The sequence below is a fragment of the Varanus komodoensis genome, unplaced genomic scaffold, assembly GCF_004798865.1.
Source record: "Varanus komodoensis strain SLA01 unplaced genomic scaffold, ASM479886v1 scaffold67, whole genome shotgun sequence".
In the NCBI taxonomy this organism is placed as follows: Eukaryota; Metazoa; Chordata; class Lepidosauria; order Squamata; family Varanidae; genus Varanus; species Varanus komodoensis.
Window position 1 is genome coordinate 3,316,225 of NW_025336308.1, and position 23,660 is coordinate 3,339,884.

The 23,660-nt window shown below is 50.3% G+C and overlaps 1 protein-coding gene across 1 annotated transcript; it reads left to right on the top strand.

The window, feature by feature from the left end:
* Positions 1 to 360: 360 nt before the first annotated feature.
* Positions 361 to 20,901, top strand: SNX1 (sorting nexin 1). The gene is made up of 15 exons (XM_044450524.1): positions 361 to 522; positions 3,825 to 3,927; positions 5,457 to 5,593; positions 6,248 to 6,320; positions 9,876 to 9,919; positions 11,409 to 11,550; positions 12,895 to 12,973; positions 13,984 to 14,059; positions 15,933 to 16,046; positions 16,394 to 16,487; positions 16,963 to 17,168; positions 17,993 to 18,136; positions 19,228 to 19,308; positions 20,019 to 20,090; positions 20,505 to 20,901. The coding sequence occupies exons 1-15, from the start codon at positions 397 to 399 to the stop codon at positions 20,553 to 20,555; spliced, it is 1,542 nt and encodes a 513-aa protein (XP_044306459.1). The 5' UTR covers positions 361 to 396; the 3' UTR covers positions 20,556 to 20,901.
* The last annotated feature ends 2,759 nt before the right edge of the window (positions 20,902 to 23,660 follow it).

The following is a 23,660-nucleotide window of genomic DNA, read 5'->3' on the forward strand; positions in this document are numbered from 1 at the left end:
GACGCATTTCCTTCCGCGTTGCTTTTTGCACCGATGCACGGACGGCTGCCTCACCTGGAACTCTCCCCGCGGTCGCCCTTCGAGGTGCTTGTGGCGCCACACGCTGCTCCGCGTCCACGCAGAAGTAAACTTCGCCGGTCCGTCAAAGCGCGCATGGGCGGGGCTTGCGGGAGGAAGCGCCCCAGCGCCGGGCTGAGAGGAGCGAGGCCACGCCCCGCGCGCCGCCGATTGGCTGGCGACCGCCCCCCGCCGCCCTTCCCTTTCTTCAGGCGCTGCCGGCCCCGCCCCTCGGCGCCGTGGGCTCGCGCTCGCCCCCCCCAGAACTCGCCTGTTGCTGCTTCCGGCCGGCCGTGCGTGGGAGCCGGAAGTCGCTGCCGCAGTGGCCCTCGGCGGGAGATGGCGTCGGGAGGCTCCCCCGTGGACCGGCTGCCTCCGCCCTTCCCCGCGGGGGAGGCTGTCGGCGGCGCCCGCCTCCCCGGGGACAGCGACTCGGACGGCGAGGACATCTTCACCGGCAGCGCCGTGAGTGCGAGGAGCTGGGAGCGGCCGCGGGGTGCCTGCGCTTCCTCCTCCTCCTCCTGCCCCCTTCTCCGCCGGCTTGCCAGGCGCGCCTCTGCCCCTCCGCCGCCCAAGGGGTGCAGACTCCGGGAGGGAGCCGGCTGGCTGCGAGGCAGCCGCGTTCTTCTCCGGCTCCTGCCGGGAGGTTGTTTTGAGCCGCTGGGAGAGAATGGCTTGGATTCAGATGGGCTTTAAACTTCGAGTAGACCCCTTGACCGGGGGGGCGGGGGTGAGTCAGTCACGGCTTACTAGGCCAGGCATAATTAGAGGAGACCTGTTGATGAGTTCGGAGGAGGGAGCTTAAGTTAATCCCGACTGGCTAGCCGTGATTGCAGGAGCGCTTCTGAAATACGTGGGACCGTGAGGCAGTGCTCACTATCTAGCAGAGTCATGATTAGAGTAGACTTGGCGAAGTCAATGAGAACTTAAATTAGGCATAACAATGGGAACTGAAGCTAGCCATGATTGAGCCGGTGAGTAGACCTTGCAGAAATCAGTAGGAACACCCCCACTGAAATTGAGGGGGACTTAGGCAGCCCCCGTTGGACTCACTGAATCAACTCTTAAGTATGACCAAAACTGAAGTTAACGCTTTGTGAATACGAACAGCCTGTGAGGCTATGGTGGAAGGATGCCTTGGACTTCATGGCAGAGGAGAAGCTTGAAACCAGATGGTGTCTGCAGTTTGAATTCAGAGTGTTTTCCGTCCCCTTCGGAGTGAGCTGAACACCAGGATTGCGTATGAACAGAGAGTCCTGGATTTGTGTTTGGATTCAGGTCCAGGTTTCAAAGTCCAGCAACAGACCATCATGCCACTCCTCTGCATTTGTGCAGGACTTCACAGAAGGGCATCCAAATCCCAGAGTTCTTAGGATGGGCAAAGGAACACAAAGGAATGTATGTTCCTTTGTGTTCTTTCCCAGGACTTCTTTCATTGCCTAATTTCAGAATTTTAATTTCCCTTTGCATTAAATGTTATTTTGCATCCTGCCTGCTCTCTGAGATATGCATGTGCGGCTGATCTTAAAGAATCCCAGTGGGTGTCTGGTCTCGCTGATGAGGCAGTCCAGTCCATTTCTGTTTGCGCTGGGGAGCTTTCAGAAGAAAGAAGGCTGGTTGTGCAGCTTAGTGTGATCCAGTGTGGCTGCCTGTAACCCTCCGAACTTGAAGGACCATGCGCATCCGATGGAAGCCTGGAGGAGCATGGGAATGATTGTGGCGTTCAGCGCTTGGCTGTCCTGAGCGTTTTTCACAACGAAAGGAGCTGAAGACACTGCCAGGGTTCCTACAGGATAGTGGTGCTTTGCCTGTCTCCCACAAGTCCCCTGCCCGCGCGCACACACACACACACACACACACACACACACACCTGTACACAAGCTCCAAAGCATGAATTTCGGAGCCATGGCTGCAAGGACGCTCCCAAATCGGAGTCCCAGTTTTGACCTAGGAGTCTTTTCCAAGGTCAGGGCTGAAACTCTTTGGCTGTCTAGACAGCAGGTAACAGCCATACGATTGCACTGTTAGTACTTCAGATTCCTTCAACTCTGATGCAAACTCACCAGTGTTGATGATGGTTATAGTTACTAATACTTCTGCACCAATGTCTTCAAAAATCTCTCTTAACCATGCATTAAAAACCTGTGCCTATACGCCCCAAACCCGTCCTAGGGTGTACACATCATAGGAGACACAGAATTTATGTGGCTAGCAGAGTTTGATGCACTTTCCAACAGAATTCTTCCTCTGTCGTTCCTTTTTTAAAAGGCTGTTGCACCAGTCTTAAAGTGACATGCATACTGAGGGGAGGAAAGGAGCTACCTGACCTCTTCTGTAAACAGAGCATAAAATGCTTTTCCAAGATGGCTTTTTGTACCCTGTCTTATCTGGAAATTTGGAGGAGACTATTTAGCAGAGAGCAAAGCCCACCTGTGTTTGTGGTTAGGCTCTGTTTTAAATTCTCCTCTTTACAGAGGAGGCAATAAGGCAAAATCTATGTTTTAGATTCAGCTAGATTCTGCTCTTTACAGGAAAAAATGCCCATTTAGATAAAATCTGTGCTACAACTGCAAAACTGAGCAATTAGTTGCAACTGTTCACAGAAGAGGAACTGAAGCTGACATTTATGGAGGAGGAACTACATGTTGACATACCAAAGGGTTGAAAATTGCACAATTTCTGCAGAAAGCATTCAAGCCTTATAAAGCCTCACCTATGATGACCAAAGCTAGAAATGAAAATATTCTCTAATGTGTTCCTTCACCTAAACATATTTAAACTGCTTTGTTCCTCCTTGTGGTGATGCTGGAAGTGGCTAACAAGATCCATCAAACAGACAGAATTGCAAGCACAATAATCCACATTGTTAAAGTAACAAAACAGAACAGAGCAATAACTATGAACAGTGTGGAAAAAACTAGAGTGGCAATAGTACTGTGCCAAGGCAGAGTCAGAAAGTAGCTGAAAGACTGAACCATGTGTAATAATGTATCTAACCCAGATCAGGTCATCCATTACTTTAAAAATAACATTCCCAGCTTTTGTAGCAGCACAAATCTATTAAACGTATAGAATCAGGAAGGGGACATGCAGACTCGCCAAAGTGTATTTTGAGAACAGCCTGATGCCGCGGAACAATTATCATGATTCAACAGAACAAAAGGGTTCAGCAGCTGCAGCTTCTCACTGACCGTGCAGTGGCTTCACCTTCCGTAAGAACTCCCTCGAAGCAGCCCAACTTCTGCGGAACTGCGGGGGCTCCGAAGGCTTTGTCTGCTCTCAGCCAGGCTTTCTGCCGCAGCCCCTTGCTTTGGCGACAAAGAGGCTGACTTCCAGCCCCAGCCGCTCGGCCGTGGTGCCCCGTGGGTCTGTGACCCCGTCTGTGCCGCGGAGGGTGGAGTGGTGTGAGACTGTTGTGCATGGCCGAGTTGGCAGTGGTGGTGTCGTCTCCAGCGACGAAAGCATTGTGTCTCTGGGAAGCTTTTTGGGGAAACAACGGGCCTTTATAAGTTGAACGCTACAATGGCAGGATGGCGTGTGTTGAAATGTACCAAAGACTGCATTGTTAATTGCTCTGAAAAGAGATGGGTTGACTACCATTCCACACGGCTGTTGAGAAGAAGAAAAACATTCAGTTGGTTGAAATGGAAAGACACTTTTTCTAGGGGAGAGAGTGCATGGGCAGGGAAACTGTTTTGTTAGGTGTGTCTGCATCTTCAGTAATGGATTTCGCTGTTCAGCTTGTACAATGTACTTTGTACCTCTAGAATAAGCCGGTGTCTCCGAAGAAGGAATCCCCTGTACTGGTACGAAGCAGCACCAAAACCAACGGAATTCAAGAGGAGCAGGATGATCAGGACATATTTGCAGGTATGGCATCTCATGGATGGTGTCTGAGGGCCAAAGAAAGCATGCGCAGCTACAGATTCAGTGATGGCATAAAGAGGAGAAGGCCTGCGTGTAGTGCGTGTGTCTCTCCACCATAGACGCTTTCTCGGAATCTTGTTCACAGGCCCCTCCGCAGTCATTTCTTCTGCAGAAAACCTCTGGAGACAAGCTTCTGAGCTGCTCTGGAGCAGCAGCTGGAAGGCTGAGTTACCAATCTCAGCTCTGCCACAGACTCACTAGTTGGCCTTAGGCAAGCTATCCAGGTTCAGTCAGACCATCGGTATTTCAGTGGGTAGTAAGGCTGACTTTTGTTAAGGACTCCCACATAGAAATACATGTTGAAGTCTCTGAACATTTGCAAGCCCTTTACATATATCAAGTATAATAGCAAGTATTTCAACTTAGCATTTATCTGAGCTTAAGAAGATTGTTAGGGAACTGAAACCGCATTCAAGGATTTCATTTTGTTTAATATGGCTGAAATTCCATTGGAACAAATTATTTTCCTAATTCTAGCAAGACTCTTTTACATGTTGCAAAGAGAAATAATATAGTGATAGTTGGATTTGGATAATCTTTTTACAGTTCTAATAGTGCTTTCAATGAGGTGTGTAGATTTTGTGTGTTCAGGTTGATTTCAAGAAGTGAAAGCAAGGCCTTCTAGAGTCTTTTAATAAATTAGCTCAGTAACATGCTTGAACACTCCCAAGCAGGAAACCCAGCCATATACTACATGCGATTTGTTTTCAGGCACAGACATTCATTTGCAGAAGTTGCTCATTTTATTAGCAACCAGGTCTTATTAACTCCCAAGCTGGTTGCCAACTTAAAAGAGAGCGAAGTTCTGTCTGTGCATGAACTGAATGGCAACTTTGAGGTGGCTGCTCAGAACATAATAGAGATTAATATGATACATGGCCTAGTTAATATTTCACCCTAAAACGTTTCATGTAAGTGTAGGAAAGGGTATTGTAGCCTGGTATAAGGGAAAGGTGCAGTAGTTGCATGCTTGAATTCTTGAATCTGATCTGATTATCAGCTGGTACAGATTTAAAAAGGGATAGGGAGTTCTTTTAAATGAGGCTAAAGCAAGTTGGAACGGGCCATCCAGTCCACCCCCTGCTGTTGCAGGACATCAAATCACTCCATCCCACTCAGATGGCTGTCCAGTTTCTTTTTCAATGTCTCTAGTGTTGGAGAGCCCACGACCTCTCCAGGCAGCTGGTTCCACTGCTGTATCGCTCTGACAGTGAGGAAGCTTTTCCTGATAGCCAGCCTGGATCTGGTTGTCACAATTTGAATTGATTATTCCATGTCCTACACTCTTCTCACTGATACCAGAGATCTTGACCTTCCTCTTTGTGGCAGCTTTTGAGGTACTTATACATATGGTGTAGTCAAGAAGATAATTTCTAAAAGCTCTTCCTGTTACCATTCTTGGGGGCTAGAAAACTCAAGAAGGCAGGGAGCCTGTTTATTTGCTGTTGAGAATAAATTGTGTCTTTCTGCAGATGCCACTGTAGAATTGTCCCTGGATGGCACACAAAACAGCCAGAAGAAAGAGGCACCAACTGTGTTCAGTCCTGTCCCTTCTATAGAAAAAACAGCAAATTCCTCTTCTAAGCATCAGTCCAAAACCTATGAGGAGGTACGTGCCTGTCAGTTTGGCTAGATATCTCTTCAATTATGTCCTGCGGGAAAGGTGGCTAGTTATGACTGCTGGGTGTAGCTTGCTATTCAGATGCAAGGTTTGTTCACTGCTCTGGCCCGCTGCCACCTCCAGCACTCACTATTGATGCTAGATTTGTAAAAAGTTGATCGAAAGCATATGAGGAACCTATTCTCTCCTTTTTGGTTAATGAGAACTTAACCAAACTAGAAGTCAAGAAAACTAGAAGTTAAGAAACTAGAAAACTATAAGTTAAGAAAACAGAATGTTGCATGCAAGAGAGTATTTTAGAACCCCAGTGCCATCAAAAAGAAGCTTATTACCACAGCAATCAACCTTCTTCATTGAAACTGAGTAAGATGGGCATTCATCAGGCTTGTACTGTTTGTTCAAGTTTCACTGTTAGTGCTGTAACTGAGGAGAGTAAGTGGAAACTCTCTGAACTTTGCAAAACTGAATCTTTTTACATGCTGAAAATGAATCAACAGTTCTCTTTACCTGCTCTTCTTTCTGCCCCCTGTCCACACTTCAGTAAGCTTGCAATGTACAATTCAAGAGCAAAGGTGAGCGTGATGTGCAGTGTCTGGTATGAGATCTCATGGATGACTGAGTATATTTATCTTACTTATTTAGTTTGAAGAAGAAGAAGAAGAACAGGAAGACCTGTTTGAACTCTCAGTGGAAGTGAGTGATCCCGAGAAAATTGGTGAGTCATTATGAGATGGAGGCGATTTAGCATAATAGGAAGAGAAAGTTGTATGGCTGTCCATCTTGGCTGCCAGGCTGAGGAGAGCCTAGTACGTTTGCCTTTGCTGCTTTTGCTCACAGTGCTGAGATGCGCATAGACAGGCATTGCAGGGGGAAGATGGGATTGCATGCGGACTTGCTGGCTACAGTGGATCAGTTTTAAACACTTCTCTTTTTTTCTGGGCAAAAGGGTAATTATTTTATTTATTTTTATTTAGAAAATTTCTAGGCCGCCCCATTCGCCCAAGCCTCAGGGCGACTTACAAATAAATAAATTAAAATACATAAATAACAATATAAAATACACATAACTGTATAACATAAGTCGCCCTGGCCAATGCAAGCTTCTGTAAAGCTTCCTATTTCTGAACGTTTTTTCAGGACTAGGAAAAATTGCATGAGTATGAGACGTTCCCTTCAGCTGCTTGTGTACCCAGTCCCCAGTTTTCACAATGATCTCATGGGAAGCTCAGATCGTTGCATCTCCTTGCATTTTCCTCGTGGCCGTTGCATGAATACAGATGGCTGTTCAGCAGCTGAGGACTTGCCGCAATGCCCTTCTTGCCACACCATCAGCTGCTCCTTCCTAACATCTGCCAAATGACGGCGAGTGCTTGCACATGACTGGAAGTCCAACGTGGGGGAGAAGGGATGCAGAGCAGCGGCCGTGCGCCCTCCCACCTGGCAGGGGCAGCCAGCGAGTGGCCTTCTGTTGTGTGCGCGCCACTGAGCAGTAACACTTGGTAAACAGACGGCACTTGCTAAATCAGTGCTTGCCCACTGCCTTCAGTTGCACCATACTCCGTGTTTACATGCTGGATCCCACAATGGGAACCATGCCAGATTTGGGAAGCTTGAACAATGCAACTTGCACGGCTGACCTTTCTTCCTGCATCTTTCAGTTCCGTGGGAATGTGGTGCAACAGAGTGCTGGCATTGCAGGAAGCTCTCATTCAGTGATACCAAGTCACTGTGTCCTGTCTTGCTGGATCTGTCCAGCTTTATGCAACTTGGACAGGCTAGCGGGCTGCCATAACGTGCCTTCAGCAGTAGTCGACTTCTTGAAGAGGGAATATTACTATATCAGCTGAAATGCAGCTCTTTTTGCAGAGTCTGAAATGCCAACTGTTTTCCTTGGAACAATAGCCACTGCAAAGCATTCTTTTGCATCAGCAGAGTTTTGGATGCATTTTTCAATGAAGCTGCACAAATAATGTAGCTGTTGAATATAGGAAAGAGTGTTGTACAAGAGGAGTTCTACCTGGGGAATATTCTGTTGTTGGCTTTAGGCTTTCTATGCTTCAAAACACAGGCCGTGTGCGATGAAGAGATCGTTTGGCAAGCTCAGCAGCTCCCTCCCTCTCTGCCTCTTCCCCAGCTGCCTTCAGTGCCATAACAGCCACTTAATTGTTCAGCCTGGGGCAGATGTACAGAGCTCTCCCAGATCTGAGCAGTATAACAAGCTGCTAATTATTATGTTAGGCTCATCTTTGTAGGAAGTAGAGACGGGACTTGGCACCACTGAGGAACCACTCTTCTGTCAGCTTCAGCTGTCAGCATCCTGTAACTTCTGTGGTCGGATGGCTAGAGGCGGCCACCTCGACAATCCAGACTTCTTCTCTTCCTGGGACGGAATGACTAGCAGTTCTGGAAAGAGCTGTACACCCCTGAATGTTCACCGTTCCAACTTGGGGTTGCTCCAGAATCACTGTCACTAGAGGCACAGGTGGCCGTGGTGGACAGCCCAGGTGGCCGTACCAGCTGCACTCCTATCTGGACCAAAATAGCCTGGCACCTTCTTGGCTGGACTATTCCAATGTGTTGTACATGGGTCCACCTTTGAAGACTGCTTGGAAGCATCAGATCAAAATACATCTGCCAGGCTGCCAACTGGAGCTGGTCGATGCAGGCTAACACATCAATGCACCCATTAGACTGGCTTCCAAGTCCATTTCTGAGCCTAATCAAAATGTTGCTGCTATCATTGAATGGCCCAAACGGCTTGGGACCAGAGTATCCGGAGGAGCATCAGAGCCCGTGGCGCAGGTGGCCGGGGTGGACAGGAGCACTAAAAGCTGATCTGCTGAGGAGCCCACTTGGTCCCACAGATCCTCTCTGGGGGGCTCTCATCCAGGTACACCCTTCCAAGGAAGTTAGGTGGGTAGCCTTCTTAACTGTGACACCCCTTTTATGGGGTGTCCTTTCCAAACAGGCTTGCCTGTTGCCCAGATAGTTATCCCTTTAGTGCCAACATTGTTATGCTGCTTTTCTTCCAGGCATGAGTGTTTTGGTCGTTTTAGATATATGTTTATTCCTGTGCTGTTTGTTCTGGTTTTTTTATTCTTTCACTTTTCACAGTTTAATATTTTAGTTCTTGTGATCTACCCAAAGAACATCTGTTGTTGGCCATACTTATTATAAACCTGTAATCTTAGATTGCATGGCTAATTTGCTTGTTTGGCTTCGCTATTATACAACTACATTAGCAGGGAAGTGTTATCTTTCAGTTGTTCTCCCGTGGCACTCAGACTCTGCTGCTTCACTCATGGTAACTTTTCATTTACATTCTGAAACAATAATATTTTCTTCGATCTTTGTTGTGCAGGTATCTTGATTGTTTTCTAGATTCTTATGCAAATAAGCTTAATGCACATTTAAGGTTCCAGTAGAAGTTTATTAAATTCCAAATGTTGATTTAGATACAGCATTCCTGTGATGCAGCCCAAAATTCGACATGCCTTTGTAATATTGTTGACTGCTTGCTCAGCCTGTGAATCACGGAAGAGCTTAGAATCTTCTTGGCAGTGCTGCTGTTCAGATACCTCACTTTTAAATAAGTTCATTGCTTTATTATGGATGTCTTTTCCACCTACTGAATGCTTACATCCAGAAACCATTTTCAGTACTTTCAAATTTGGTCAAATGCACTGGCAAATTAGAGATGCCAGCCAAAAACTAGGATGACACTAATGTAGAATTTAGACCTAAGCGTCGTCTTCACGGCATTTGGGCATGTCCTTTTTCTTAAGCAAGATTCTGGCCCTCAGGCTTGCAGACAGTAAAACTGCAGGAATCCCATAGGAGCTACTCAGAGCTCGTTAGGAAGGAGGATGTCAGTGCTCGTCTCTGCTAAGCTTTCCGGTCAGAGACGCTCCTCCACGCCTCAGGGCTGCATGTCTTGAAATGGGTTCCAGTTGATTACAGTGTGCATATCTGGAGGAGCAACACATGCGTGAGATATGCAAATGTCGCAGGTAACCATAATTGCACAAAGGTCCTCGTAGGACGTATCCGTTCAGAACCCCTTTTCACATGTGTGAGATGCAGCATATCACGAGCATCATGTATCGCCTGCGATGCAACCGTCCAGCAGTCAGTGGAGGACATGGCACAGCCAGCCTAGGCGCCATGAACCGCGTCACTGGCACCAAGTGGCCACCAGGAGGGGGTGTTTGCCGCAGCCACAGCACCCCGTGCACTGCAGAAAGCTCACCTTTTTTCCTTTCCCACACAGGAGATGGAATGAATGCCTATGTAGCCTACAAGGTGTCAACCCAGGTAGGTCTGGCTTGGCCTTTTTTCAGTATTATCATGACAGCAGCTCTAGCTAATGCCAGGAAGCATCCTCCTTGAAGTCTGCTTTCCACTTCAATGGCAGAAGCTTCTCCTTAGCCCTTCCCTCTGTATTCTCTTGCACTGCAGACTTCAGTTTACACACGTGTATACACACACACTCACGCGTCTCTTAGCAGTGCCACATTGAGTCTGGTCTTGGGCAGAACTGATCAGTGCGGCAGCTCCTTGGGACAACACACTCTGCCAGTCTGTTTCATTCCTGTGCCCATTGATGCCGACCTCCGTAGCAGGGAATTTAGCCAGCACAGGAGCCAGGCTGCTTCCTGTCTCGGAGAGCGCACTCCTGAGAACACCGTGGAGTCACAAGGGGCTGCAAGGGCAGAGTTTCACATCTGCAGAGAAGTGGAAGTCTGCAAAAACAGAAGAAAGTTCTCTCTTTCCCCCCAGAAGCCTCATACAGGCTTCCACATCTCTGCAAAAAATAAATGGAATAAAAACATTGTTTTGCCATGTTCAGTAAACTGCACTTAAAGGGCTGTGCATTGTTTCCTCTCCAAACCAGAGTTTCTCCATAATATTAGAAGTGTTGGCTCAGGAATGGTATGTAACCTGCTCTTTTAGTTTTAACTTGGGGTGGGCAGCTTGTGGCCCTCCAGATGTTCAGGCACCATCTCCACTCATCCTTCACCATTGGCTGTGCTAGTTCAAGCTCATGGGGCTTTGCATCCCTCCATATGTTGTCCACTTGAGCGAGAGCATAAAAATACTCTTCATTTCTAACTTGTGTTGCCCTGTTTGCCAGTTGGCAAAAACATGCTGCCCAACATCCAAGGAGTTGTACAACTGGAGCAAGAATCTTGGGCTGTTTCCTGGATGACAATCCTTCCTCATCCTGCATGGCAAACCACTATTGTGTGGGGCTGGCCCAAGAGACGTTCGATGGTGCATAGAAGCCCTTTGCTTAGAGAGAGGCAAAATAACACTCGGTATATAAAAGTACTCTGGTACCTTCTGAACTCTGGAATCTAGAGTATAGCAATTTCATCTCAATTTGGTCAAATTAAAAAAAAAACTAATCAGTATATTTCATGAATAGTACTATATTGCTAGTTGCTAACTTGATGACAGGTAGCATCTTTCATCTTTTTAGGATGCAATTCTAGGTGTATTATTCAGATCTAAGGTCCTCTGTATCCAAAGGGCCTTATTCCCAGGGTAGTATATGTAGTGTGTTCTTAAAGCAGTAACATTTAGGTTTTATATGCTTAATGCAATATTGTATTACTGTATTGTCTTGTATGTTTATTACAGTATTGTTTAATATGAGGTCGGCTTCTGCCGGGGGAAAAATATTTCTGTTTTGGCTTCAGTGCTTGCAGAAAGGCAATGCATCTGCTACCGAGTGTGTTTGCAAGGTATAACTCGGTGCTCATGTGAACCTGATGCTTTCTGACTGTGTTCTCCTCCTCAGACCACATTGCCAATGTTCAAAAATAGGCAGTTCTCAGTGAAGAGGAGGTTCAGTGACTTCTTGGGCCTGTACGAGAAGCTGTCAGAGAAGCATGCACAAAACGGATTCATTGTCCCCCCACCTCCTGAGAAGAGCTTAATAGGTAGGGTTGACCAGCGATTCTGCCAGCACAGACGCCTCCATGCGCCGCCTTGACCCCTCCAGGCACTCTGGATGTGATGCTTGCTGTGAATCCCCACCCGTGCTAGCCTCTTGCACGCCGCTGCTTCTATGTTCTCTGCTCCTCCCAAATGGGAAGCAAATGCATTCCCTAAAGGAAGACACTTTTTAGATACAGAATGGACAGCCACAGCCTCTGTCCAGCAAGGAGACAGGTCTAAAAGTGAGACTTCTCAGCTGGGCTCAGAACTGCATGCTGTGGGCTTCTGGAGAGCAGCACTGCTGACACAGCGCCCTCCTCGCTTTCCGGGACAACGTTGTCAGGGTTGGCTGCGCTTGGCACTCGCACTGTGGAGAACAGCTCCTTCCCAGAGGAGGCTGCTCTTTTAACCCTGTGCCAACCAAGGAGATTCAAGGATGTTCACACAGTAGCAAAATTACCTTGTGAAAGATGAGACACATTTCACTGAATGCAGCAATGAAAGATGGATGCAAAAGGAAGCTTACCCTTTCTTCCTGTGGCTTTACTGGTTCCCTGAATAGGCCCAGGCACGTTCAGTGAGCCTCAAGAGTTGGCATGACATTTCTCCCCACTGGGCTGAAAACAAAACAAAACAAAATCACCACCTCTTGCTCTGGAGTCCCTAACATTCCCCCCCCCACCCACTACTTCAGTCTGTCAGTATGCACAGGTTCCACTCCCCTCCTTCCTGAATGACAGGGTGGGAGGGGCTGAAGCTGCTTGGGCAAAGCAAGCAGACTTGTTTCCACAGCAAAAGCAGTGCTTCTCTGCAGAATGACTGGGGGATGCAACTTCAGGGAAATTATCTCTCTGCTTCCCCTAATATGCTGGAGGCCCTAAGGCCTAGGCATGGCTTCGAGAATCTGTGCTGTGTTTGGTCACTGGGAAAGTTTGTTACACTTCCTGTTGAACCTTAAGAAGCTCCCCACCATTCTCCTGGCAGAGCCCATACAATGCAGCAGCTTCAGAGCGAGTCGCACGCTCGTCGGCCTGGCTTAAGAGTGTTGGGTCCTTTCCCGCCTCTGGACTGGATTCCACTGTATGGGACACCTGGCCAGCCAGTTGCGGTTCTGCTCCCTGGTCTGGGGGGAACTGTCTCCTGGCAGGAGCCTTCTCTTGCTGTAGCTGGAGATACTGGGGATGGAAACCGGGGCAGTCCTTGGGTGAGACGTGCCCCGCTCCTGAGCCAGCCTTCCCACAGGTGCCACATCAAGAGTGTTCTGTCCTGCTGAAGCCACACGGGGGGGCAGTTGTACTTGCAGCGTAGATACACCCCCCCCATGGTTGTTTTCACTTCTCTTCCAGGAATGACCAAAGTAAAAGTTGGGAAAGAAGATTCCTCCTCTACAGAATTTCTAGAAAAACGGCGAGCTGCCTTAGAAAGGTAATTAGTCATATTGCACTCGCTGCCTGCTGTTGCTGCAGCTTTAAAAGGCTGTGGCAAATGGCAGACTGTGCGTAAAAACATCTATTCTGTTCTAGCTGGCAGAAGTCGGCCTTGATCAGGGATGGTTGGTATCAGAAATTAGAAGTGTCTCTCTCTCTCTCTCTCTCTCTCTCTCTCTCTCTCTCTCTCTCTCTCTCTCTCTCACACACACACACACACACACACACACACACACACTATACACATGTACTATATCAGCCTTTTTAAGATGAGAAAATATGAAATGGAAAAATCTGGGAATATTTCAGACAGAGTCTTGTTCTTTACTTCTGAGGATGTTAGCCTAATGAAATCAAGGATCTCATTCGCTTTGAAGCTGCCTGGACTCAATTGGGCAAGGCCACTTTTTCCCAAGCTCTTCGGGATGTGGGGTCTGTTCCTTTGCCCAAGGACAATGGGGGCTCCTCCCGGAAGCCTCACCAAAAAAAAGCTTGTCCTGGCATGCAAGTTCTGGAATGAATTATTGTCTAAAAACAGAACGACTGGAAAGAGTCACTAAAACTGAAAGCAGCTTCAGGGAAGTGAAATATCCTTCACCGAAGGAGGAAGTGAGGAAGAGAGAGGCAGCTTCCCCATTCTTCCTACTCGGCGTTCGCAGGCACCCAGTCCCCGTGATGCAGAGATACCACAGGGGCTGCCTTTGTTTGACCCATTATGGTTGTGCTCAAGTGACAGCGGCATGAGCTGGGGGCGTCCCCCCCAAGGAGCTGGAGGCACGCCACCCACAAGCCGTTCTGTGGCGGCTGCCCTGTACTCCTTCCTAGTGCTATTAGAAAACTCCTCCTCTTGGACCTGGAATTTTCTGGTGGGTCATTCCCCAAAGCAGCCCAGGGAGGCCTGAGCCTGTTCCTCCTTATGGTCCAAGTTGTTGGGAACTTGCACTTGGTTCCCTTCTCAGCATCAGGAATACTAAGAGGGAGGCTACCTCACACATTCCTCTTCCACAGGTATCTTCGAAGAACAGTAAACCACCCAACCATGTTGCAGGACCCAGATGTCAGGGAGTTCTTGGAAAAAGATGAGGTTGGTTTGCCGCCGTCCCAGAGCGCAGAGTCTTTTCAGCCAGGTGGTTCTGCTCTTGTGGCCCGAGCATCCCTTTCATGGTTCATTTGGTAAAAACTGAGGAATTCATCCATGTGTTTCTAGATGTGCTTGATCTTAATGGTCCTGTACTTTCAAAAACTGCATTTATGAACTGCAGATGGGAAAGCTCAAAGCTCCTCTTGCAGCTTCTGTCGAAACGAAGCCAGCCATGTGGCAAAATGCTGACGCAGAAGGATTCAGGTGAAGGGAGCGTGGAGGACTCTTACTTGCGATGCTTCTGGCTGTTGTTATTGGAGTACCACTAGTCTTCCAGAATTGCACTGGAGGTCAAATGCATCCTGCGGAACGGTCGCTCACGTCTTGGGAACTGTTCTTAGCTTTGGCCCTGCTTATTGTGCGGCAAGCCGCACGGAGGTCGGGGCTGTTCATGCAGCTGAACTGCATATTCCGTGTCCCTTCAGACTGAGGTGGCGGAGAAGGCAGAAGTGTTTGTAGAGAATTGCTGAGTGTGCACGGTCAAGGGCTGAGCAGCAACAGCAGCTTGCCACAAGAGGCCGTAGTGGAAGCAGAGGGTGTAAGAAGTTAGCCGGGCCTTGTGTGTGGACTTGCAGGTACCTTGGGGCAATGCAGCTTCCCTGTCAGGTCCAGAAACCAAGCCGAGGTGACCACAGCCTCACGCTCAGGCCCTGGGCCTTGTATATACGCGCGAGGTCTTTCCTTCCCTTGGAAAAGCGCACAGTCCCCCGAGGAGCTGTGCCTCTTGCTGTCCAAACAGGCAGAAGGCACGGCTGCTCCTCTGCTCGGGAGTTCTCTGCAGGAGCTCTTGTTGCGAGCCCTGTCGTCTGACACGCCCGACTGTTCCGACATATGCAGCGCCGGGCCACGGGTATTTTTCCCACTTCTCAACCTGGAGGCAGAGTTGGAACTGCCCTTTATTCCCAACGGTTTCGTTCTGAGGCAGAAAGGCTCACTTCTGCTTTTGGTAACGGGGTCTGTGACATGCTTCATTGTGCGATGACTCCTCCCAGCCAAGGTGCAGGTATAGAGGGATTCGCGTATCACATCTTTGCACTGGGAAAAAACGCTGCCAAATGATGTCCAGTGTCAGTTCCCCTCTGCATAGTGCAGACGTCTTCCTGACTAGGGACCCATGAGCACCAGCGATTTGTTTCTGGCAGTGCAAGCAGCCATTCTGTCTAAGCAGGCGCCAGGGATTTTACTGGCTTCTCCATGGCCTCTTGGCTCACCAGGCAGCCTGGCGCTCTGCTTGCAGAGTACCTCCATGTGATTGGGTAGGTGGCTCCGGGAGAATCCTGGGTGCAGAATCCTGTCCATGGTGGGTGGTTCAGTCAGACGACCTACTGATGTCCAGCTCTGCCTTGTGCCCAGGCCACGGTGCTACTACTAACCGCCAGATAACTGCTTCCTCAGCTCTTGGGCTCCAGCCACCCCGAGAGGAGCAGAGAACAATATTGTGGCCCAAGCTTGGCCAGAGTCCATCACAATAAACCCAAGTTGCTGCTCCACTGTAACCCCTTCACGTCCCGATGTGGCGACTCATGCCAGCTGGCTAATTGCAACGGCCTGGAGGCAAGTGGGCGACATCATCTACCCCACAGCTGGGGACCAGTTTGCACGCTGTCCCAAAGGGGCCTCCTCTTCTGGTTCCCCACAGGCTGCATTCCATTTTGAGGGCTGCGTGGACCGCAGGGTTAATCGCCCACCCTCTGTTTGGAAATTTCTCCAGCACTGCTTCTCCATTCATTCTGGTTTTGCATGGCCTCTTTTATAAATTGTCAAGCAGCACAGTTCGGTTGCACTGCACGGGATCAGACTCTCAACTTCCTTATAGCTGCCGCGAGCTGTTGGGACGCAAACGCTCAGTGGAGCCGGTCTCCTTAAGATGTTCAACAAAGCCACTGATGCAGTCAGCAAAATGACCATCAAGATGAATGAGTCCGACATAGTAAGTACCTAACATCTTTGTAACTTTTGTGTCTGCAAGCTGAGCGAGGTGAAAGGAAGCGCAGGGCTGTTCCGCCCCACTGCTGGAAGAACTGAGTCCCCCCTTGCCATTCTATTTTCTCTGAGCGCTTTCTCTTTTTATATCGCAAGCCTGCCGGCAGGGCCTGTCTTATTTAATTGAGGATGTGCCATCTGCTCTGAGAGCCTTTTTGGCTGAGGAGCACCTAGCCTCCCCCTCACCACAAATAAATTATCCTTAGACAGTGTTCCTGAAGATGAACCTATATGGAACCGACTCCCCTTCAAGTGAAAGCTTGTCTTGGTTGTGTTTGCATCTCTCCCCTCCAGTGGTTTGAAGAGAAGCTTCAGGAGGTGGAGTATGAAGAGCAACGCCTGCGGAAGCTACACGCTGTTGTGGAAATGCTAGTAAATCACAGGAAAGGTAACAGTTGAAGAGCTGAATTTGCCTTCTGCAGCTGAAAAACTGTGGTTTGCTTTGCGTTCGAGTTACTCGACAGATACTGCATGGTGGATTCTAGTATTCCCAACCCACCCACTCCAGGACTCTCACTTACTTACTTACTTACTTACTTACTTACTTACTTACTTACTTCCGTATGTATGTATGTATGTATGTATGTATGTATGTATGTATGTAGAAAATGTGTAGGCTGTCCATCACAGCTGTCTCTGGAGGCTTCCCTTAGGTGTCCCATACTGGCTCTTGGCTGTGTGCATTGCACCAGCCTTCCCCGACCTGGTGCCTTCCAGAGGAGTTGGGCTGCAGCTCCCATCATCTCCCAGGCAGCTGCACAGAAGTTGCAGCCCAGCATAGGTGGGGGTGGGGAAGGCCAGGCTGCCCCTTCCCAGCTGGCAGCAGTCTGGCTGGTGTGCTGAACGCCCCTCTGCCTCCCTAGAACTATCGCTGAATACGGCCCAGTTCGCCAAGAGTCTGGCCATGCTGGGGAGCTCGGAGGACAACACCGCCCTGTCTCGGGCACTCTCTCAGCTGGCGGAGGTGGAGGAGAAGATCGAGCAGCTGCACCAGGAACAGGCCAACTACGACTTCTTTCTCCTGGCCGAGCTCCTCAGTGACTACATTCGCCTGCTTTCTGTCGTAAGGGTAAGAGCTGCTATGTCCTGCCCAGGGCAGGCTTCGGACCAACGAAGCGCTACTGGAGGGAGGGAAGCGCTGAGCCCCAGGAATCCTGTCATGCGCCTCGAGGCGCAAGGCGGCTCCCGGGGGCTGCTTCTGGAAGGCTGTGGGCCGCGCTGTCCCAAGACACGTGCAGCAGTGTGCGGCCTCATCCCACCCCGTGTGGCCCTCGGTAGACGGGCAGGGCTGTTCTGGCGGGGCAGCGGCTCTTGACAAGGCAACCTGCTGGCTGGGGGTGCGGGACGTCCTTCCCGATCTCGCTGAACGGCCACTTCTCTTCGCCCGCTGGTGATGCTGGCGAAGGCTGACAGGAGCGACAGCCCAAGAGCCTCTTGAGGCCCACGGCTCTCCACTGCTGTTAGACCAAGGCCTGTGATGTTGGGAAGCTGCTGTGTGTCTTCCTGGTTCCGTATTGTCCTCACGTGCTGCCAGTGCCTCTCTGGGCTGTAAGGCAAGAAGCCCCACCTGGAGGTGCTGGGGACTCAACGTGGGACCTTCCCCGTGCAGAGCGGGAGCTCCGCCTGCCCCTTTCTGTCCAGTTCCAGGGCAATTCTGGTCCTGCCCGCAGTCAGAAGTTCTGGCTTGGCTACCCCAGTAGGGTGCCACCTTGGACGCCTCGCCTCGGTGGATGCAGCCTCTGGGTCTCTCATGCTACCTGCCAGCAGCCGGTCTCTGCACCACCCCAAGCCTGTCCCTGCTCCGGGGACGTCCCTCGGCCCTCCGGTTCAGACTGGGTTAACCTGCTGACCAAATCCTTCATTTCCAGTTCATGTGCCCCTCTTCACCAACAGGGTGCCTTCGACCAGCGAATGAAGACCTGGCAGCGCTGGCAGGATGCGCAGATCATGCTGCAGAAGAAACGCGAAACGGAGGCCAGGCTGCTGTGGGCCAACAAACCCGACAAGCTCCAGCAAGCCAAAGACGAGATCTCGGAGGTGAGAGGGATGCCCAGCCCCAGCATGTCCTCCCTGCCCCCCGCCTGCCCCCGCGGGTGTTGCTGGACTGGCTTATCCCAGCAGCCACCTTTCCAACTTGCTCACTCAAGACTAGGCCTGAGTCCACAGCACTCCTGTTAGCTCTCCTGCATACATAAGATGCTTTTATCGAAAAAAGATGTTTGCATAACTTGGCGGCCTGTTCGCTTAGAAGCCAGTGGCACAACTGGAAAATACACAATATTTCAAAGTGATGAAAAATGCAGTGTGTCCCTCATCACTGAATTGCAAACAGAGCTTCCAAAAAATTAACACTGGTTCCCAAAGACATGCTTCCTTTATGCTTTGAAAGGTAAACAGCTGAAAGTACCACTGAAAAAAACAGAAGCTGAACTCTCCTTTCCCTCTAGGAAGTGGGGTGACCATGCAGTGCTTTTCCCTGCCAGGCCAAAAGCTGCACGTGGTTGTCCTTGGGGAACAGGCAGGCTCAGCAGCCTCCTCCTGTGCCAGGCTGATGGCAGGCCACGAGTCCTGGTTGCCCACATAACGTCTGGCCAAGCAAAGGTTTGCAGAGCACGCTGGAGCAACTCCCAAGTTGGGCAACGCAGCTTTGTGTCCTTCCCATCAGTACGATGGAGGGTGGGGAAATAAGAGGGCAGTCAGGGCGAGGCGCCCCCTCCCTCCAGGGTGAAGAGCTGCTGAAGCCCCTTTCGATGATGAGGGGTTTCTAAAATGTCCAGTGTTGTGCAACAAACTCGTATTGGGGGCGTAACCGTGAAATTGATAATGCAGGGTGAGTGGCGAGGTGTGTGCCCTTCTGGGGAGGACGGCTGGTTTTACAAAGTCAGCAAAGGACTTGTGAGCCAAATCATCACCTGTGAGCAAGCAGCGGTGCCACACTCATCGGAGGAAAGCCCCTGAAGTTGTGGGATAACTCGCCAGTTTTATCCAGAACTATTCCTGGCTTCTGGTTGGTTGGTTGGTCTGTCTTTCCTGGTGGCGTCATGTTTGAAAGATTTGTAGAGAGCAGATCCTGCCCCCTCCTGTGACAAAGGAATGCCGTGCTTTTAACAGGTTGCTTCCTTCTGCAGTGGGAATCCCGTGTGACACAGTACGAGCGGGACTTTGAACGGGTATCTGCCGTCCTCCGCAAAGAGGTGCTGCGCTTCGAGGTAGAGTGGCACGTGAGCATTATGCAGGAGAGTCTCCTTGGTTGGACACGGGTTGAGCATTGTGTAGGCTGCCTAGAGGGGCCCAGGTGCGGGGTCCCTTTCCAACAGCTTGGAACCCCTGGAATGCTGCTGGGAAGGGCCAGGTGGGACTATTGGGCGGGGTATTGAGTGAGCTTTGCTGGGATGCCATTCGTATTTGCTCATTTAATACACTGTGTACTGAAGCTGAACAGCAGTTGTTTGCATTTTGTGTCTGCAAATAGAGAAGCAGAGTTGTGCAAACACCCAAGGGGGAAAGCAAACCCCACAGGAAAAAAGGGTGTGAGGACTACATGAAGATCTCGCATCCGCTCTTCTTAAAGCTTTGGCTGCTAGCTTCCTAGTTGTGAAACAGGGCCACAGAGGCCTTAACTAGCTTTGGTATCTTGGTCTGCAAGCTGAAGGTGTGGCCCACCCCGCGGCACAAAAGCTCGGTCAGGTTCTCTTGCCAGGGCTCTTCGTAGAGCGGCATCTTGAGAGCGGCCTGGCTCTGTGGCGTGCATTCAGCAGGCAATTCCTTGTTTTCTAATCACACGTGGAACAAATGCAAAGAAATGCCAAGCTGGACTCCTGCATTCTGGTGTTTCCTAGAAGGTTGTAGTAGCCTCTTGTGAAAAATACACAATTTAAGTCTTTTTCTTTTCCTTTTTTTTAAACGTTCACTGCTGCAGAAAGAGAAAACAAAAGATTTCAGGACCCATTTGACCAAATACCTGGAAACCCTTCTACATTCACAACAGCAGGTGAGTGAGAGAGACAAAAAGCGTACACCTTCAGCAGGCAGCCATTTTTATCCAAGAGGCCTTGCAGAGCAGCGTGTCCCAGCAAGATGCCCGTGTATTTCTTGTGCCAGTCCAGAGCTTAAGAAAACCAGAGCTCCCTGTCGTGATGCACACAGTTCCCAGCACAGGGCAACCCTGCTTTGCACAGCAGAGGTGGGCTCCATCATATCCCACGCAACAGAGTGCCGCAGCTCGTTCCTGGCTGGAGAAGGATGTCGGAGCTGCTGGCAAGCTGATGCTCGGGGCTGGCGGCTTCCCCGGGTGCCGTCGGTTGTGGCCCTGGCCAAATCCTCAGGTGGGGGTTGGTGCGGTGACTGTTGCACAAGGACCCGGGTTACCCTTGCTGATGCTTCCTGTTTCTTGTTCTCCACACAGCTTGTGAAATACTGGGAAGCATTCCTACCGGAGGCAAAAGCCATCTCCTAACAAGGCCAAGCGAGCTCCCGTCCCTGGACTGACTCTGCCTTTACTACGTTACACCTCTTGGCCTTTCGGACAGATCCTGCAGAGCTGATGAGGCTCCTCCCCAAAGGAGCAATGTCCCCAACTAGTAACTCTTCTAACTGTATATTTTTTTCATTTAGGTTCATATACACATATATATTTTCCTACTGAAGAGAAACTAGTTTCCTGCTTTTGCCGAGACCCACAATAGATAGCTGAATGTGGGCAGGGGTTAATGCGCACTCTTTGGACTTTGGTATCGGACTAGGAACGCTTCCTGACTCTTCCAGCGCAATGACAAATATGTAATAAAACTTTAAAAAGCAAAGCACAGCGGAGAATTCCTGTCTTTTAGTTTTGGTCTTCCTGGCTAGAAAGTGTAAAGGAAGAAAGGGTGATGCTGACCCATTGCCGTGCTCTGGAGAAAACGGAACAGAAAAGAGTGGTGTTTCCCACACTCTGAGCATGCCTGTGGACACCAGCTATGTTGCAGCAGCCGCTGGGATTCCTTCCTGTAGCCCGTGCCTTTGGGTCGGGAATGAGAATCAAAATGCCTTCCCCGCCATCGAGGAAGCACTCCTATGAATCACCCCCCTTCCCTGTGCCCAGCAGCAGCCACGCCTTGGATGACATTTGCTATGAAGTTTTGCATTCTTTTAGCCCACCACTTTGCACCTAGACTTTAGGAGCATTCCTTACCCATTTGGAGGCCTTGAAATGATTCCCCACCCGACCAGCAGCAGGCCTGATTCACAATCAGTTTGGCCCTTAAAAGCCCAGTATTTTCAGTATCCTAATAAACTCAGTAGACATCTGAATATATTAAACTCTTTTGGTGTTAAAGAGGAAACTACAGGCTTTGTGTTGCTATGCCATCCTACCAGATTTGCTCAAATCTCTGGCCCTGTCAAACTCCTGTTCTTCAAGTAAACAGGCAAAATCTACTGCAGCAGCAGTTCTTGGTAGGAAAACCTGCCCCTCCTTTTTGTATGCTCTTGTTGGCACAGAATATTGGAGGGGGACTTAAATTCCTCAGATGGCTGTGTACTTTGCTCCAGAAAGCAAGAGCTCCTAAACTTGAGATCAGGTGGATGCACTGTAAAGAGTGGGGTGGGCATGCACCTGAGGAAGAGAAGGATGGGGCTACGGTGGAATTCGTCTGAAGCGCTTCGGCCACCAGCCATCCAATTCATCTGCAGATGAATATAGCAGGGATACCCTGATGCCGTTCCTGCAGAGATGGGGAGAACTGGACTGTGGATGCTGTGGAAGGCACATGCATTTTATCTTGGACCCTAGCAAGGTTGCTGCTGATGGAAGTTCTGCTCTGCCCCTTGCTTCAGCACCTTAAGCATATGTGGACCTTTTTAGCAAGGGCCATGCCCAGCTTCCTTTCTCTCCCCGCTGGGGAGCACTGGTTTTTTATTTTTCAAATAGTTGCTTGGCTTTAGAAATTCCCATCCATGGCATGTGGCCACTTCCTCTTGGGGGGAAAGCAGGAGTGGCCAGGATGCAGGGCCAGACATCCGGAGGCCACATCTCCCTGCAAGGCCTAGCCAGTAGTGAGGGATGCTGGTGTTAGGAAAAACATACAGAGTGTCATAGGTTGCTCTCCCTGTCTTAAAGGGAAGAAGTCTAGTTTGCACGTCATGAATTGGTTGTACCTACTACAAATGGAAGTGGCTGGAGTTACTTTCTGATTTGTCTTTGCCCAGAAATTTCTAGAGTTATTTCTATGGCTTGTCAGAGCTCTGAGTTTCAGTGCAATGGCAGGACCAGAGCTTGCCAGCAGGGACACCTGAGCAGTGTGCTCCAGTGTGCTAACCCTGTCATGGCAATGAGCTTTTTTTAAAAATTGCAGCTGGTTTTGATGTGTAAACCAGATTGCTGCAGCCAAAGAAAATATCGAGGCCACCAGTACAGATGAATGAAAGCTGCACTTTCCTAATCTGCTGCAGTTTACCAGCCCATTTCTTACACCCTAACCCTAACCCAAAGCCATCTCAGTGAGTTACATGAAAGCATAGCAAAAATTTCAACACGGAAAATACAAAACTATAAAGTCAGCATTTAAGTGCTGCACAAGCAAGTTTAGAATCTGAAGTGCTTGGGAGCATCTTTGGTGCTAAAATGTCTAGGCCTAAGAGGGGACACGCACACATTTAATTACGGTAACAGCATTCCTTAAGCTGAAAGCCGCCACCAAGAAGACCCTCACTCTCATAGCCACATGCCTCAATTCATTGGCAAGGGGCACCTGGAGGACGGCCACTAACGGGTACCTAAGGATCTGGGGTGCTCTATGTGGGAGACGATGCTCCTTTGAGAAATGTGCTTCCAAGACACTTCAAGGTGGAATCACAGCGAGCCACTGTGCTGGTGACCCACACAGCTGAAAGAGGCCTAGGAGGCCATCCAGTCCAGCCCCCCGCCCCCCTCAGCGCAAGATTCAGGCCTCCCGCCCAGATTCTCACCAGGCCCGACCCTGCTCAGCTTCCAAGCCTGGGCGGGATGAAGCGCCGAGCTGTGGCCAGGGCGCCCATCCCACCGTCTCTCAGGCCGGGCCCTGCCACCCTTCCAAACCAGCTAACCCTGTGCTGGCCCGTACCTTCTGCTCCGAGGGCGCCGGCTGCCCGGCCTGAGAGGCTGAGCTTCCTGAGGTGACGGGAGGACACGTGTCCTCGGCCGCTGTTCCAGAAGGCTGTGGCGACCACCGCATGCCCGTTTCATCCCGCATTCACGATGGTGCCTGGCCGCGACGCTGTTTGAACGGGGCGGCCGTGCAGACGCCTCAGGACACGCATCGTTCTTCTTGCGCGCCCCGGCACGAGCAGCGCTCCACACGCGCGGGAGGGCGGCGCAGGCCCCGAGGCCCCGCTGAGCCCCGAGCCTAGCATGCCCCCGGCCCCGGCCAAACCCCGGGGGAGCAAGCGGCCCACCTGGCGCCTTCTCGACGGCAGCTGACACAACTCTGGCCTGGGGCTGGACAAGCGGCCGGGGCCGGGCCGGGGGCCGGCGCGCGCCCGACGCTTCTCCGGCGACCGGGCCGGCGTCGTCCTCGCAGGCACAAGAGGCCCTGGCGGCGGC

What these genes read in the sequence shown, in the direction of transcription:
- SNX1 (XM_044450524.1), top strand. Translation starts at nt 397, where the DNA reads ATGGCGTCGGGAGGCTCCCCCGTGGACCGGCTGCCTCCGCCCTTCCCC. An exon ending in AGTCCAAAACCTATGAGGAG is followed by an intron (nt 5,594 to 6,247) that starts GTACGTGCCTGT and finishes TTACTTATTTAG; the next exon opens with TTTGAAGAAGAAGAAGAAGA. An exon ending in GAGTGATCCCGAGAAAATTG is followed by an intron (nt 6,321 to 9,875) that starts GTGAGTCATTAT and finishes TTTCCCACACAG; the next exon opens with GAGATGGAATGAATGCCTAT.